Source organism: Salmo salar, chromosome ssa15, assembly GCF_905237065.1.
Source record: "Salmo salar chromosome ssa15, Ssal_v3.1, whole genome shotgun sequence".
NCBI classification, from domain to species: domain Eukaryota; kingdom Metazoa; phylum Chordata; class Actinopteri; order Salmoniformes; family Salmonidae; genus Salmo; species Salmo salar.
In genome coordinates, this window is record NC_059456.1 from 35876835 (window position 1) to 35891961 (window position 15127).

The 15127-nt window shown below is 45.1% G+C and overlaps 1 protein-coding gene across 1 annotated transcript; it reads right to left on the reverse strand.

Annotated features, from left to right (window-relative positions):
• Positions 1–8648: 8648 nt before the first annotated feature.
• On the reverse strand, positions 8649–11530 carry LOC106597308 (CCN family member 2). Its single transcript, XM_045695656.1, has 5 exons — positions 11215–11530; positions 10741–10957; positions 10361–10615; positions 10034–10245; positions 8649–9907 (listed from the first exon to the last, which is right to left on the reverse strand). The coding sequence occupies exons 1-5, from the start codon at positions 11272–11274 to the stop codon at positions 9611–9613; spliced, it is 1041 nt and encodes a 346-aa protein (XP_045551612.1). The 5' UTR covers positions 11275–11530; the 3' UTR covers positions 8649–9610.
• Between the last annotated feature and the right edge of the window lie 3597 nt (positions 11531–15127).

The following is a 15127-nucleotide window of genomic DNA, read 5'->3' on the forward strand; positions in this document are numbered from 1 at the left end:
GCTCCCCTGCTGCCATATGCTTATGTGGGTAACTTAATGTAATTTAATCATTCAATAAGGCCATCCAATGTTATGGTTCCTAAATGCTACTGCCAAATAGTGGTTCATTTGGGACTGAAAAGGTTAGGTTTGGATACAGCTGTATGTAGGCACAAGTGGCTGTAAAATGAGACTAGGCAATAGCTGATACTGCACTTCAGATTTCAGATGTCTATATGTGTAGGCCTATACATTTTTTATTTATTATTGCATGACCTAATGTAATTTCTATCAAATCTAAGTAGACTTACTAAGTAAAACACCACAATAACTGGTAAGTAGACTTACTAAGTAAAACACCACAACAACTGGTAAGTAGGCTTACTAAGTAAAACACCACAACAACTGGTAAGTAGGCTTACTAAGTAAAACACCACAACAACTGGTAAGTAGGCTTAATAAGTAAAACACCACAATAACTGGTAAGTAGGCTTAATAAGTAAAACACCACAATAACTGGTAAGTAGGCTTAATAAGTAAAACACCACAACAACTGGTAAGTAGGCTTACTAAGTAAAACACCACAATAACTGGTAAGTAGGCTTACTAAGTAAAACACCACAACAACTGGTAAGTAGGCTTACTCAGTAAAACATCACAACAACTGGTAATGTACAGTGCTTTATTTCAACCTGTAATTCCTGCAAAATATACACATTGAGAGCAACAAATAAACAGACTTGGTTTTGTATCACTTTACTTTATTTCCCTGCACCTCAAACTTCCCCTAGACTAGTTCCTTCCTCCTCATAATACTAGACTCTCATTTGGGCAGAGGGGGACCCCTTCAGGTCAGAGTAGCCTACCTGTGTGGTTCCATATTATTTGCCTACCTTCAAGCAAAATATAATTCATAGGGGTCTATATGGGATTTTAAAATAGCTCCCTTGTGAAATTTTGCTACCTTATTTACATTTAGCTTCAAAGAGACCCTTGAGATGTTTTATTACAACTGTTACAACTGTTGGATCTAGGAACACAAGCATTTCACTACACCCAGAATAACATCTGCTAAATATGTATATGTGACCAATACAATTTGATGTGATTTGATTTGTTTACTCTAACATCATCACAACTGAGAGACAAAAACTCAAGAACTTAGCATGTCTAAGTGAATACCCCAGGTCATTGAATAGACACTGGGGGGTAGTACAGGCACATTCTAAACTCAGCATCCAGGGACAATGAAGTAAGTGTAAAATGCATGAGCGTTTAGAGAGCTGCAAGGGAGAGAATTCTGGAGGGAAAACGTTTACTACAGGTGAAGCACTTTGTTCAAATCATGAGATACTATTAAAGGGATTTGAATACTTTCGCTTACTTTTGAGTTCACATCTGGCCTAATCCATTTTTTTTATCTTCCACATGTGATACCTGATAATCTAACTAGTCTACGGCCTATGTTAACATTTACATTTTACATTTAAGTCATTTAGCAGACGCTCTTATCCAGAGCGACTTACAAATTGGTGCATTCACCTTATAATATCCAGTGGAACAACCACTTTACAATAGTGCATCTAAATCTTTTAAGGGGGGGTTAGAAGGATTACTTTATCCTATCCCAGGTATTCCTTAAAGAGGTGGGGTTTCAGGTGTCTCCGGAAGGTGGTGATTGACTCCGCTGTCCTGGCGTCGTGAGGGAGCTTGTTCCACCATTGGGGTGCCAGAGCAGCGAACAGTTTTGACTGGGCTGAGCGGGAACTGTGCTTCCTCAGAGGTAGGGAGGCGAGCAGGCCAGAGGTGGATGAACGCAGTGCCCTTGTTTGGGTGTAGGGCCTGGTCAGAGCCTGAAGGTACGGAGGTGCCGTTCCCCCCACAGCTCCGTAGGCAAGCACCATGGTCTTGTAGCGGATGCGAGCTTCGACTGGAAGCCAGTGGAGAGAGCGGAGGAGCGGGGTGACGTGAGAGAACTTGGGAAGGTTGAACACCAGACGGGCTGCGGCGTTCTGGATGAGTTGTAGGGGTCTAATGGCACAGGCAGGGAGCCCAGCCAACAACGAGTTGCAGTAATCCAGACGGGAGATGACAAGTGCCTGGATTAGGACCTGCGCCGCTTCCTGTGTGAGGCAGGGTCGTACTCTGCGAATGTTGTGAGGCATGAACCTACAGGATCGGGTCACCGCCTTGATGTTAGTGGAGAACGACAGGGTGTTGTCCAGGGTCACGCCGAGGCTCTTAGCACTCTGGGAGGAGGACACAAGGGAGTTGTCAACCTTGATGGCGAGATCATGGAATGGGCAGTCCTTCCCCGGGAGGAAGAGCAGCTCCGTCTTGCCGAGGTTCAGCTTGAGGTGGTGATCCGTCATCCACACTGATATGTCTGCCAGACATGCAGAGATGCGATTTGCCACCTGGTTGTCAGAAGGGGGAAAGGAGAAGATTAATTGTGTGTCATCTGCATAGCAATGATATGAGAGACCATGTGAGGATATGACAGAGCCAAGTGACTTGGTGTATAGTGAGAATAGGAGTGGGCCTAGAGAAGAGCAGTCTCAGTTGAATGCCCAGTCTTGAAACCTGACTGATTAGGATCAAGAAGGTCATTCTGAGAGAGATAGCAAGAGAGCTGGCCAAGGACGGCACGTTCAAGAGTTTTGGAGAGAAAAGAAAGAAGGGATACTGGTCTGTAGTTGTTGACATCGGAGGGATCGAGTGTAGGTTTTTTCAGAAGGGGTGCAACTCTCGCTCTCTTGAAGACGAAGGGACGTAGCCAGCGGTCAAGGATGAGTTGATGAGCGAGGTGAGGTAGGGGAGAAGGTCTCCGGAAATGGTCTGGAGAAGAGAGGAGGGGATAGGGTCAAGTGGGCAGGTTTTTGGGCGGCCGGCCGTCACAAGACGCGAGATTTCATCTGGAGAGAGAGGGGAGAAAGAGGTCAAAGCACAGGGTAGGGCAGTGTGAGCAGGACCAGCGGTGTCGTTTGACTTAGCAACGAGGATCGGATGTCGTCAACCTTCTTTTCAAAATGGTTGACGAAGTCATCCGCAGAGAGGGAGGAGGGGGGGGGAGGGGGAGGAGGATTCAGGAGGGAGGAGAAGGTAGCAAAGAGCTTCCTAGGGTTAGAGGCAGATGCTTGGAGTTTAGAGTGGTAGAAAGTGGCTTTAGCAGCAGAGACAGAAGAGGAAAATGTAGAGAGGAGGGAGTGAAAGGATGCCAGGTCCGCAGGGAGGCGAGTTTTCCTCCATTTCCGCTCGGCTGCCCGGAGCCCTGTTCTGTGAGCTCGCAGTGAGTCGTCGAGCCACGGAGCACGAGGGGAGGACCGAGCCGGCCTGGAGGATAGGGGACAGAGGAAATCAAAGGATGCAGAGAGGGAGGAGAGGAGGGTTGAGGAGGCAGAATCAGGAGATAGGTTTGAGCAGAGGGAAGAGATGATAGGATGGAAGAGGAGAGAGTAGCGGGAGAGAGAGAGCGAAGGTTGGGACGGCGCAATACCATCCGAGTAGGGGCAGAGTGAGAAGTGTTGGATGAGAGCGAGAGGGAAAATGATACAAGGTAGTGGTCGGAGACTTGGAGGGGATTTGCAATGAGATTAGTGGAAGAACAGCATCTAGTAAAGATGAGGTCAAGCGTATTGCCTGCCTTGTGAGTAGGGGGGGAAGGTGAGAGGGTGAGGTCGAAAGAGGAGAGGAGTGGAAAGAAGGAGGCAGAGAGGAATGAGTCAAAGGTAGACGTGGGGAGGTTAAAGTCACCCAGAACTGTGATAGGTGAGCCATCCTCAGGAAAGGAACTTATCAAGGCGTCAAGCTCATTGATGAACTCTCCAAGGGAACCTGGAGGGCGATAAATGATAAGGATGTTAAGCTTGAAAGGGCTGGTAACTGTGACAGCATGGAATTCAAATGAGGAGATAGACAGATGGGTCAGGGGAGAAAGAGAGAATGTCCACTTGGGAGAGATGAGGATTCCAGTGCCACCACCCCGCTGGCTCGATACTCTAGGGGTATGCGAGAACACGTAGTCAGACGAGGAGAGAGCAGTAGGAGTAGCAGTGTTAACAATAAAACATATCATACTATATTGTTGATATGAATGTCTCACACTTTAGTCACCACCCAACAACAACACGAGCCAGACTAAGGCTAAATTCAATCAAGATTTTTTTTTTTTAAGCAAATAAGTAGATGAAAAGAGCACTTTATGGAAAGTCTGAGGGGGATTTACACGTTTTAGACCCAATGGCTCTTTCATTTCTTCTGGAAAACAACCAAAGACCCTGCTAATCAGTGACAGGAAAAGGATTTGTGTTAATCAGCCAATTACTGTAAATATTTTTGTGGCTTATCTTTTGGTATGAGGTAAGTCCCATTTCCCGATCACCATCATAGGTGTCTGTGTTGTCTTAGATGTTTACCCAGGCCCAGTTCAGTGTGATGTGAGTTTTCCCAGTGACAGGACACTGATAGTGAGTGCAACCTATTGTGCACACCACGTCATTTCAACGTGGAAATGTGGGCCATTTTTGTTTGAGAGGTTGATCAATGAGTTTTCAACCTTTATTCACCCACTCAAAAAGACAGCCAGAAGATTGTTGAATTCCCAATGTGTTATCACTATGTTTTCAACCATCTAAAAGCACAACCAAATTCCAATGGGAAAACAATGTCAGATTTTTTGTTTAGTTGTCATCTCAATGCATTTTCAACCATTTAAAAGCACAACGAAGTTCAAACGGGAATACAATGTCAGATATTTTGTATTTATAAAACAGTTTAATATGTTATCAATGTACTTCATCAAATACCACAACCAAATGACCTGGATTATAGTTATTGTAGAGATTACATTACAAGTACATAGTGCAAGTGATCAGTACTGTTCGAGATTCTGCACAGATATATTTATATTGTGAAGATCTCCATTGACCTGCGACCTTTGCGTACTATTTTGAATATGTACACTTTCTAGGAAAACTTAGTAAGACATTTATAGTTACAGTAACCTCAAAATGTGGACACGGATGAGTTAATCATTTTAAGGTTTAATAAAAGCACTTACATTAGTTTGTAAGATAGCCTTATCTTTAGGCTATTTACTGTATTCCAAAAGTCATATCGAATTGTTGTAGGTTGACAACGCAACCAAATACCAACATCAACATTTGAACATTTGTATATTTTGTGCCACTGACTTAGTCTGACTGAATTTTTGTATTTTTTTTTTATTCAACTAGGAAAGTCAGTTAAGAATAAATTCTTATTTTACAATGACGGCCTATCCCGGCCATACCCTCCCCTAACCCGGACGACGCTGGGCCAATTGTGCGCCGCCCTATGGGACTCCTATGGGACTCCCGATCACGGCCGGTTGTGATACAGCCTGGGATTGAACCAGGGTCTGTAGTGACGCCTCTAGCACTGAGATGCTGCGCCACTCGGGAGCTAAATTCCACTTTAATTCCAGTTGGTCTACAAATTAATAAATTATATGTTTGATTCACGTCTCCATCTCAACCAAAAATCCTAGTAAAAGAATAGGACTAAATCAAATCAAATCAAACTTGAAATTCACTTTAAATAAAGTTTGATTTGATTTATCCCAATTCTTTAACTTATATTGTTGGTTGAAATGGAGACGTGAATCCAACATATTCATTATTAACATGATCAAATTTGACATCAACCAAAGCTTGAAGAGCTAGGCCTCTGTGTATTGTCTACTTTTAGTTGACTTCGCAAATGCTATATAGGCCTAAATAGCAAATTAATTCCAAATACAAAGTCTGCATTTTAGAACTTGTATGTACGCTAAGCACGAAGATTGTTGTAGGGATGCTACTAAAAATGTAGCACATTGTGAAGCTAACTTTTTGCAAATCCAATGTATTTTCCTATAGGACATAGAGTATGGTAACATTTCATCTACTCTGTTAAACCTGCCCTTTGGAATGACTTCGATAGCAACAGTGAAACTATTTAGTTATTAGGAAATCCAGTAGGAGATGCTGCCCAACCTATTGTTTTTGTTCTGATAGTGGATATAACGTTGAAGATCTGACATTGTTTCAAAGGTACAAATGTAACATATTTCATACAAGGGTTGTCCGTGTTGACAATTGGTTACCATCATTCTGTGATTGAAATTTCACAACTTTTTGCAAATCCAATGTATTTTCCTTATAGATTCCACATCACAATATGTTGACAAATTATGTTGAAACAGCACTGATTTAACCAGTTTGTTCCCAGTGGGAAGGATGCCAGTAAGGCTGCGTTTACACAGGCAGACCAATTCTGATCTTTTTCCACAAATTAATCAAATCAAATCAAATTGATTTATAAAGCCCTTTTTTACATCAACAGATGTCACAAACCCAGCCTAAAACCCCAAACAGCAAGCAATGCAGATGTAGAAGCACTGTGGCTAGGAAAAACTCCCTAGAAAGGCAGGAAGAAACCTAGAGAGGAACCAGGCTCTGAGGGGTGGCCAGTCCTCTTCTGGCTGTGTTGGGTGGAGATTATAAGAGTACCTGATCGTTCTTCAAGATCTTCAAACGTTCATACTGTAGATGACCAGCAGGGTCAAATAATTATCACAGTGATTGTAGAGGGTGCAACAGGTCAGCATCTCAGGAGTAAATGTCAGTTGGTTTTTCATAGGTTGAGACAGCAGGTGCAGTAGAGAGAGAGGGAGGGGGGGAAGAAAACAGCAGGTCTGGGACAAGGTAGCACGTCCGGTGAACAGGTCAGGGTGCCATAGCCACATGCAAAACAGCAGAAACTGTATCAGCAGCACGGCCAGGTGGACTGGGGGACTGGGGACAGCCAGGAGTCATCAGACCATGTAGTCCTGAGGCATGGTCCTAGGGTTCAGGTCCTCCTCCTCCGAGAGAGAGATTAGAGGGAGCATACTTAAGTTCCCACAGTACACCAGATAGGACAGACTTACCCTAGCGTCCCGGCACATAGAATATTGCAGCATAGACACTGGATGCCGAGACAGGGGGGGCCAGGGGACAGTGTGGCCCTGTCTGACAATACCCCAGGATAACCCCACCCACTTTGCCAAAGCACTGTCCTGACACCACCAGAGGGATGTCAACAGACCACCAACTTACTACCCTGAGACAAGGTTGAGTATAGCCCACAAAGATCTCCACCACACGAGCCTGAAGGGGCGCAAAACTGGATAGTAAGATCATGTCAGTGACTCAGCCCACTCAAGCCGAGTACAGCGAAAAAAGCCTGGCACTATGTGACGCACCCCTCCTAGGGACGGCATGGAAAAGCACCAGTAAGCCAGTGACTCAGCCCCTGTAATAGGGTCAGAGGCAAAGCATCCCAGTGGAGAGAGGGGAGCCGGCCAGCCAGAGACAGCAAGGGCAGTTCGTCACTCCAGTGCCTTGCCATTCACCTTCGCACCCCTGGGCCAGTCTACACTCAATCATAGGACCTACTGAAGAGATGAGTCTTCAACAAAGACTTAAATGTTGAGAACGAGTCTGCGTCTCTCACATGGATAGGCAGACCATTCTGTAAAAATTGAGGTCTATAGGAGAAAGCGCTGCCTCCAGCTGTTTGCTTAGAAATTCTAGGGACAATAAGGAGGCTTGCGTCTTGTCACCGTAGCGTATGTGTAGTACAGGAGGCTGCTGAGGGGAGGACGGCTCATAATAATGTCTGGAACGGAGTGAATGGCATCAATTACATGGATACCAGTCCACTTCAGCTATTACTACAAGCCCATCCTCCCCAATTAAGGTGCCACCAACCTCCTGTGACGTGTATGTAGAGCAGGACCAAATCGGAGAGATACTGTAGGTAGGTGCAAGTCCATGTAATGCTTTGTAGGTTGTAATACCTTGAAATCAGCCCTAGCCTTAACAGGAAGCCAGTGTAGAGAGGCTAGCACTGGAGTAATATGATAAATGTTTTTGGTTCTTGTCAAGGTTCTAGCAGCAGTATTAGCTCTAACTGAAGTTTATTTAGTGCTTCATCCGGGTAGAAGGAGAGTAGAGCATTGCAGTAGCCTAATCTAGAAGTGTCAAAAGCATGGATTAGCTTTTCTGCCAAATGTTTTGAGAAAAAGAAATCAAATTTTTGCAATGTTACGGAGATGTAAATAATGAGTCTTTTGACCAACCAGATCAGCTCTTTTTCCAATAATTGGGCAAAAGATCAGAATTGGTCTGCTTGAGACTGGTCCTTTCCTCAGACACTGCCAGAGTCAGTTTCCTCAGTCTGCTGTCTGGTTAGTGTGTAAACACACGGACAGGACAGACAGTCTGCCGTTCCCTCCGTGCAGAGAATAGAGAACTTTAGAAAAACGTGTCGGACGAGCTGGGAGTCTGCTGCTGGTGTTGTGGCTAAAAAGTGAGACAGACTACACTTTAGGCTTAGAGACTGGGTGGTCTGACAAAGCATGGACCTGGACCACACACAATCCAATGAGTGGAATTTCAGTGGTCTGACTGCTGTTGTTGAACTGAAAGTGTTAACACGTAACTGCTGTGTAAAAAACATATTAGTGGTTGAAGTCATATGTTAAAGTTTGGAACAACATTGGGGTATGATGAGGGGAGCAGTTCTGTAGGGTAGGCTACCTTTTTAAGCTCAGCTGGAACAACACACTGAAAGAGTGGAGCAAAGAAAGGAAGGAAGGCATCATGTTTTATATAAAAAATATAATATTTTATTCCAAACTACAAAAGTGAAAACATGTAACTTCTTTGTCACACTTCTCAATAAAATAGTACCAAAACTGTCACAGGAACAGTCAAACCCAGAAAATAAGCTATCAATAAACATATTGAAGCAAGAGAAAAAAACAAAAAACAAACGTTTTTTAACTTTAAATTAACTTCAAAGACTGTACAACAATATGTACAACATTTACAGCATCAATAATATCTAAAAAAGGAATGAAGCTACAAATCCTCCAGTCTTTTTTTGACAAAATACAGATTCCTTCCTAGCAACCTGAATCAGTCAGTCAAAGTCAAACACCTCTTTTCTCAGTGCTGTGGCAAACCCTCAAAGCATGCACACTACGCTCCTTGTCTGGGAGGACGGCTGTTTTTCAGCATGGGATAAACCATGACCTGTCATTAACACTGCAACAGTTAGGCTCTGCAAACAGTGAACTATACACAAGGGCACATTCAACTAGCACTCTGGTGCTGTAGCACTCTGGTGGGTAAAGGATTTAAGTGTCTCTACTGGGGTTAAAAGTTTTCACCCTTCGTTACTGCAAGTGCTCCGAGGTTGGAAACGGCCCAGTTAGTTGGATCCCCACCACAGTTTAGGGAGAGGGGAACATGGCATCAGCCAATTTGTGACAACAACATAGGTTGTCACATAGTAGAACTATAGTGCAGTATTTTTCTTGGGGCCGCAGATCAGCCCCCTTGTCTTTAGGGAAAGTGGCCCTAAACATCCATCAATATACTCATACATATATACATTGAATATACGCATATAGGTTTCTGTCCTTGTACAAAATACAAAATTGTAAAATTAGAAAATAACAAACCAAAAGAAAAACAAATATTGTGCTGCGAGATGAGATGGATATCTGTTGGATTCAAGTTAAGAGTCATTGGTTGTTTTTGCTCTTTAGTGATGTAATTATTTACGCCATGTCTCCCAGCATCTTCTTGTAGTACATGGACTCGAAGATGTCGTTCTCGCCGGGGCAGTTATAGTGGCACGCACAGGTCTTGATGAACATCATCTGCTTCTTCATGACCTGGCCGTCGGGGCACTTGAACTCCATGGGCAGGGTGGTGGTTCTGTGGGGGGTGCAGCAACGACCGTCGGTGCACACTCCGCAGAACTTGGGGCGGTAGGACTTGGTGGTGGTGCAGCCAGAGATCTCAAACTTCATGGGCTTGGACACTCTTGGTGTGCGGATGCATTTCTTTCCCTTCTGTCAGAGCAAAGCAAATCAAAACACAAACATTAGTGACCATTCCTTCATTCTTGATTTGAGGAAGTATTTCTATTGTAGTGAATGGGTAGGCTGGTTTGGGAAGTGGTTGAAGGATGTCTTTACCCTAATGCTTTGCTCCATGTGGGACTCGCAGGGCCTGACCATACACAGACGGGACTGTTTCTCCAGGCGGCACTCGCGGTTGTCATTGGTGACTCTGGTAGAGATGCCCAGGCCGCAGGTCTTAGAGCAGGCGCTCCACTCAGTGGTCTGGACCAGGCAGTTCTCCCTCATCATGGAGGGGTCAGGCCCGTAGGTCTCCTCCTCTCTGTAAGCTGCAGGCCGAGAAGGGGAAGTGACGTTAGAATCTTTATCCCCACACTCAAAAGCTGACCAGATTACATCACTACAATGTAACTGTATGTCCAAGTGTCTAAGACTGAGACTCACCAGCGAGAACAGAGCCCACAAAGCTGTTTGTGTGTTGGGGGGCATCGCACACCCACTCCTCACAGCACTTCCCGGGCACTTTGACGCGGCGGGGCATGGGGCAGTCAGGGCTGGGTAGGCGGATGTCCATGCTGCACAGGGGCACACAGCCCACGGCACCATCCAGGCACGTGCACTGGTATTTACAGCTGCTCTGAAAGGACTCTCCACTCCTGTACACCATCCCTCCGATCACACAGGTGGCGCCACCCTTAGCTGTGGGAGGCGGAGGATAAGAAGAGAACGTCACATCTCCAGTCACACAAACATTAGCAGAGGGAGAAAAAAATCTATGAGTCAATGTACTATAACTACAAAGAAGCCTGTTGAGAGGGACTCACCTGTACAGACTCCTATGCGGCGGTTGATGGGGGAGCCAAATTCACAGAAGAGTCCTTTGTGGGGGTCGCACACGTCCCTCTCTGTGCAGAACTCGCCCATCTGTTTGGCACACACCCTGCAGCAGCTGCAGGTATCGGGTACCAGGCTCACACCAGGAGGGCACTGGGGGGGCACATCAGGGCAACTACACTGCCCACTGCACTCCTGAGCCACAGCCTGAGGGGCAAAGAGATAGGAGCTCTGTTAGACCCTGATCCCAATGTCACAACTACTAACATTACAGTCCATCAACCCCAAGAGCTAGAGCATATAAAGCCTTATATAACTGTGTTAACAATATATATATTTACATTTCAACTGCTGTAGTAATGGACTAGATATGCTGATACCTCATTGCGGTCTGTCTGGTACATGGTGCATTGACACAGCAATACAGTTCCCATATAACTTGAGTCTCAGTAAAAGGGTCTTACCAGGTAAGAGAGAGTGAGGCAGAAGACGGAAATCAGTCTCATGTTCATTCCAGCAGACATTTTGCTTTTCTTTGTTTTTCTCTGAGTATCTTAGACAAAAATAAGTCTTCAGGTTCTGCAAAAGTCTTCCTTAGTCTCTTGCGAGTAGTCAGGGAGTTTGTCGTCGGATAGAATAGATCTTGTTAGAAATGTCTTGTTCTGGTTATTTTCTCTGTTGAGTTCTCGTAGTTCTCTTGGTCAAAGCTAGAGTTTAGCTTCAGTAGTATATCTGTTGCTGCTCTTGTTGCTCTCTCTTGGAGGAGGAGTTCTGTGTCTGAAGCTAGGAGCTCTCCCTGCATTTATACACCCAGGGCTGCCGTGACGTGCCAATGGCTGAATGGAGTCCTGGACAAACATGGACATTCTTGGCATTCTTTCCTAGTTTCCTGCCCCCGTCTCTCTAGACCCCCCCATCCAGCATTCCTCCTGTCTGAAATCAAAGTGCTGTCACATATCAAAATAAAAGTGCAGTCTTGGCACTATCCCCAAACTTTCCTTTTTATGTGTAATCGGCGGTTGTGTTCTATCCCACAGAGAGACTGTAAACCTCCCCTGTTATTGGGAATAGCTGCCTAGCTGCCTTGCTGTTCTCCTAGCTCATCACACATGGATTCTTCACTAGTGACTACAAATACTTTCAATACCTATTCTTACAGGTGTATTTTATTGTGAAACAATGGGCTGTAGTGTAGTTCATGGCTGGATTTAGTCACTGTTACAAAACGGTACCATTATAAAACCCCTGTACACCTTCAGGGGTGTTTTTTGTTTGAAAGAAAACAACAGATTTATGACGTTTTTTATTTAACCTTTATATATACACTGAGTATACCAAACATTACTAACGCCTTCTTAATATTGCGTTTCACTCCCCCCCTCCCCATTATCCCTCAGAACAGCCTCAATTGATCAGGGCATGGACTATACAAGGTGTCGAAAGCATTCCACAGGGATGCTGGCCCATGTTGACTCCAATGCTTCCCACGGTTGTGTCAAGTTGTCTGGATGTCCTTTGGGTGGTGGGCCATTCTTGATACACACAGGAAGCTGTTGTGTGTGAAAAACCCAGCAGCGTTGCAGTTCTTGACACCAACCGGTGCGCCTGGCACCTACTATAATACCCCATTCAAAGGCACTTAAATATTTTGTCTTGCCCATTCACCCTCTGAAGGGCACACGTACACAATCCATGTCTCAATTGTCTCAAGGATTAAAAACCCTTCTTTAACCTGTCTCACCCCCTTCATCTACACTGATTGAAGTGGATTTAACAAGTGACATCAATAAGGGATCATAGCTTTCACCTGGATTCACCTGGTCAGTCTATGTCATGGAAAGAACAGGTGTCCTTAATGTTTTGTTTTGTATACTCTGTGTATATTTTATTAGATTATGCAATATCCTTCACAAGTCTAATAAGTCAGGGGTATTGGCATTTAATCAACCAAGTCCTTAAATGGGGGTTTGTATAAACCGTCTAGTTTACAGACTCTTTCTCAGAAGTCCTAGTCTTTGGTTTCAATCATATACTTTTTTATAGCCATGTGCTTTCACCTCAATAAGAAAGCTTAGTCCAGGGACTATAAAACAAAGGTGTTTCACATTCCAGGTGTGGGATCCTATTTTGCTCCATCAGGCTCTAGACACTGAGCAGACTTGAGGATTGCAGGAAAGCGGCTAGACTCTGGGGTTTGTATATTTTTGATAAAAGGATCACACAAGCCCCAGACTCTCCACCTCAGTCTTATGAAAGGCAGCCCTGCTCCTCACCAGCCACCGAATCGGAAATGAAAAACTCCCAGAGAGAACTTGGAGCTGGAAGAATGCGCGGCTGCGCCAGCCGACATACTATTACTACATGCACACACCGACTGGGAGGAAGCGTGGCCTTATATGGGAATCTTCACTAGCAGCTTGTCTTTCCCTTTTTTTCCCAATGTGCTCTGAGCACACAGTACTGTAGGAGCTCCTCAGGGGCTGTACTGTCTGAAAAAGTTCTTTCTGGACAGTGTGTGGCATGGTAATGTTCCCTGTCTGTCAACACAGATTAATTCGTGGCCAAGCAGAGGCTGCCAGTTCCTTAAACCCGTCGTGTCAAAATTGTAGCAGTTTATCGCGTATTTGACTTTCTGCTCGATTTCCTGAACCAATAACAGTGTGGTGTGGCTTTCCATTGCAGTATTGGGTGTCTGGATGAACCAATAAACCACTCTGTGTGAGGTAACACTTCGCAGTGTATTAGCATCAGATTCCCTGTCTTAGGCTGTTGTCCTGGAGCTCTCCATTAGTGCTCTCTCTCTCTCTGTCCCCTCCACACCTCTCTCTCTCTCTCTCTGTCCCTTTCTCCCCCCACCTCTCTCTCTCTGTTCCCCCCCCTCTCTCCCCTTCTACCCTCAGCCAGCGCCTTTTCCCAACGACATTCCTCACTCAATGGCACATAGGTAAATACTTTCAGGTCTGTTAACCTTTAATGTAATTCTCTCTGGTTTTCCATGGTGGCTAAAAGGGGTCTGAAACTCTAGCTTAGAGTATTCCAAATTCAACATTCCACATTGGGTGCAGACAATAGCACAGCTATTTTCCCCTTTAGTGTCTGTACCCCCTTGAGGACTTAGAGATTCCACTGACCGCGAGTCCAATTTGGAATAAGTGACAGGGTGCTAATGTTGGAGTGACAGGCAGCAGTTAGCTAGGGTCTGTGTCAAGAGCTGGTGACGTAATGGAAAGGATTCCACATTCAGTGTAAATAAAGTAGCCAGCAGATATGTACTGTGGAATGTGACAGACCTGACCATGTTACTAACTGTCCCATTACCTGTATGGAGGAGGGTGTTGTGGTTAAGTTGTTCCCATTAGCACAAAATACAAACAGATATAAACTTTCTGCCAAGGAGTAATTGTCTGCACAGTGTGATTCCAATTATCTCCATGTCCACTACCAATCTGCGTCCCAAATGGCACTACTTTTGACCAGATCGCTGCTGGTCCTGGTCAGTAGTAGTGCACTATATAGGGAATAGGGCGTCATTTGGGACATAGACCTTTTCTGTTTGAAGTTTACGTAACTGTGTTCAAAGTGTTCTCTCTGAGGTATTCCATCCACAGTGCCTTCTGAAAGTATTCATACCCCTTGACTTTTTCCACATTTTGTTATGTTACAGCCTTATTCAAAAATGTATGATTTTTTTTACCTCCTCATCAATCTATTGGCAACGACTATTGACTATTGCCAACGTCGGTCACGGAATTAACACACATTATTACGGAGCTAGCCAGCTAGCCAGCTGAAGAGTTCCGTCAGCCACTCCTGGGCTATTCCTGAGCTAGCCAGCTGAAGTGTCTCCTGGGCTACAACTCACCTATCCTGACCCGTTTTACTGCCGATGCGGAGCATCATCGGGTCTTCACGACTGGACCACCGACGTTATCTGCCCGAGGGAGTTATCCAACTGGCCCCTCAGTCGCGACGTAACCTGAACGCCCATCTGCGGCCGGCTAATCGTTAGCTGTCTTTTCGGCTGCGATCTGAATAGGTCTATCGGACACTTTTCTTGGGCCACTATAACTAACTATTTTGCCAACTTGGACAGGTCCCCCCTTCCACACGGAACCCCACTAACCCACAGACGGAAACGCACGAGGTGGCTAAAAACAGACCTCCCTCCCATCTTCCACCAGCTTGCTACCTATGGCCCGGCTAGCTGTCTGAATCTCACTGGACCCTTTGATCACTCGGCTAAGCATGCCTCTCCTTAATGTCAATATGCATTGTCCATTGCTGTTCTGGTTAGTGTTTATTGGCTTATTTCACTGTAGAGCCTCTAGCCCTGCTCATTATACCTTATCCAACCTCTCAGTTCCTCCACCCACACAT

What these genes read in the sequence shown, in the direction of transcription:
- LOC106597308 (XM_045695656.1), bottom strand. Translation starts at nt 11,274, where the DNA reads ATGTCTGCTGGAATGAACATGAGACTGATTTCCGTCTTCTGCCTCACT. An exon ending in CCGCATAGGAGTCTGTACAG is followed by an intron (nt 10,616 to 10,740) that starts GTGAGTCCCTCT and finishes CGCCTCCCACAG; the next exon opens with CTAAGGGTGGCGCCACCTGT. An exon ending in TGTGGGCTCTGTTCTCGCTG is followed by an intron (nt 10,246 to 10,360) that starts GTGAGTCTCAGT and finishes CTCGGCCTGCAG; the next exon opens with CTTACAGAGAGGAGGAGACC.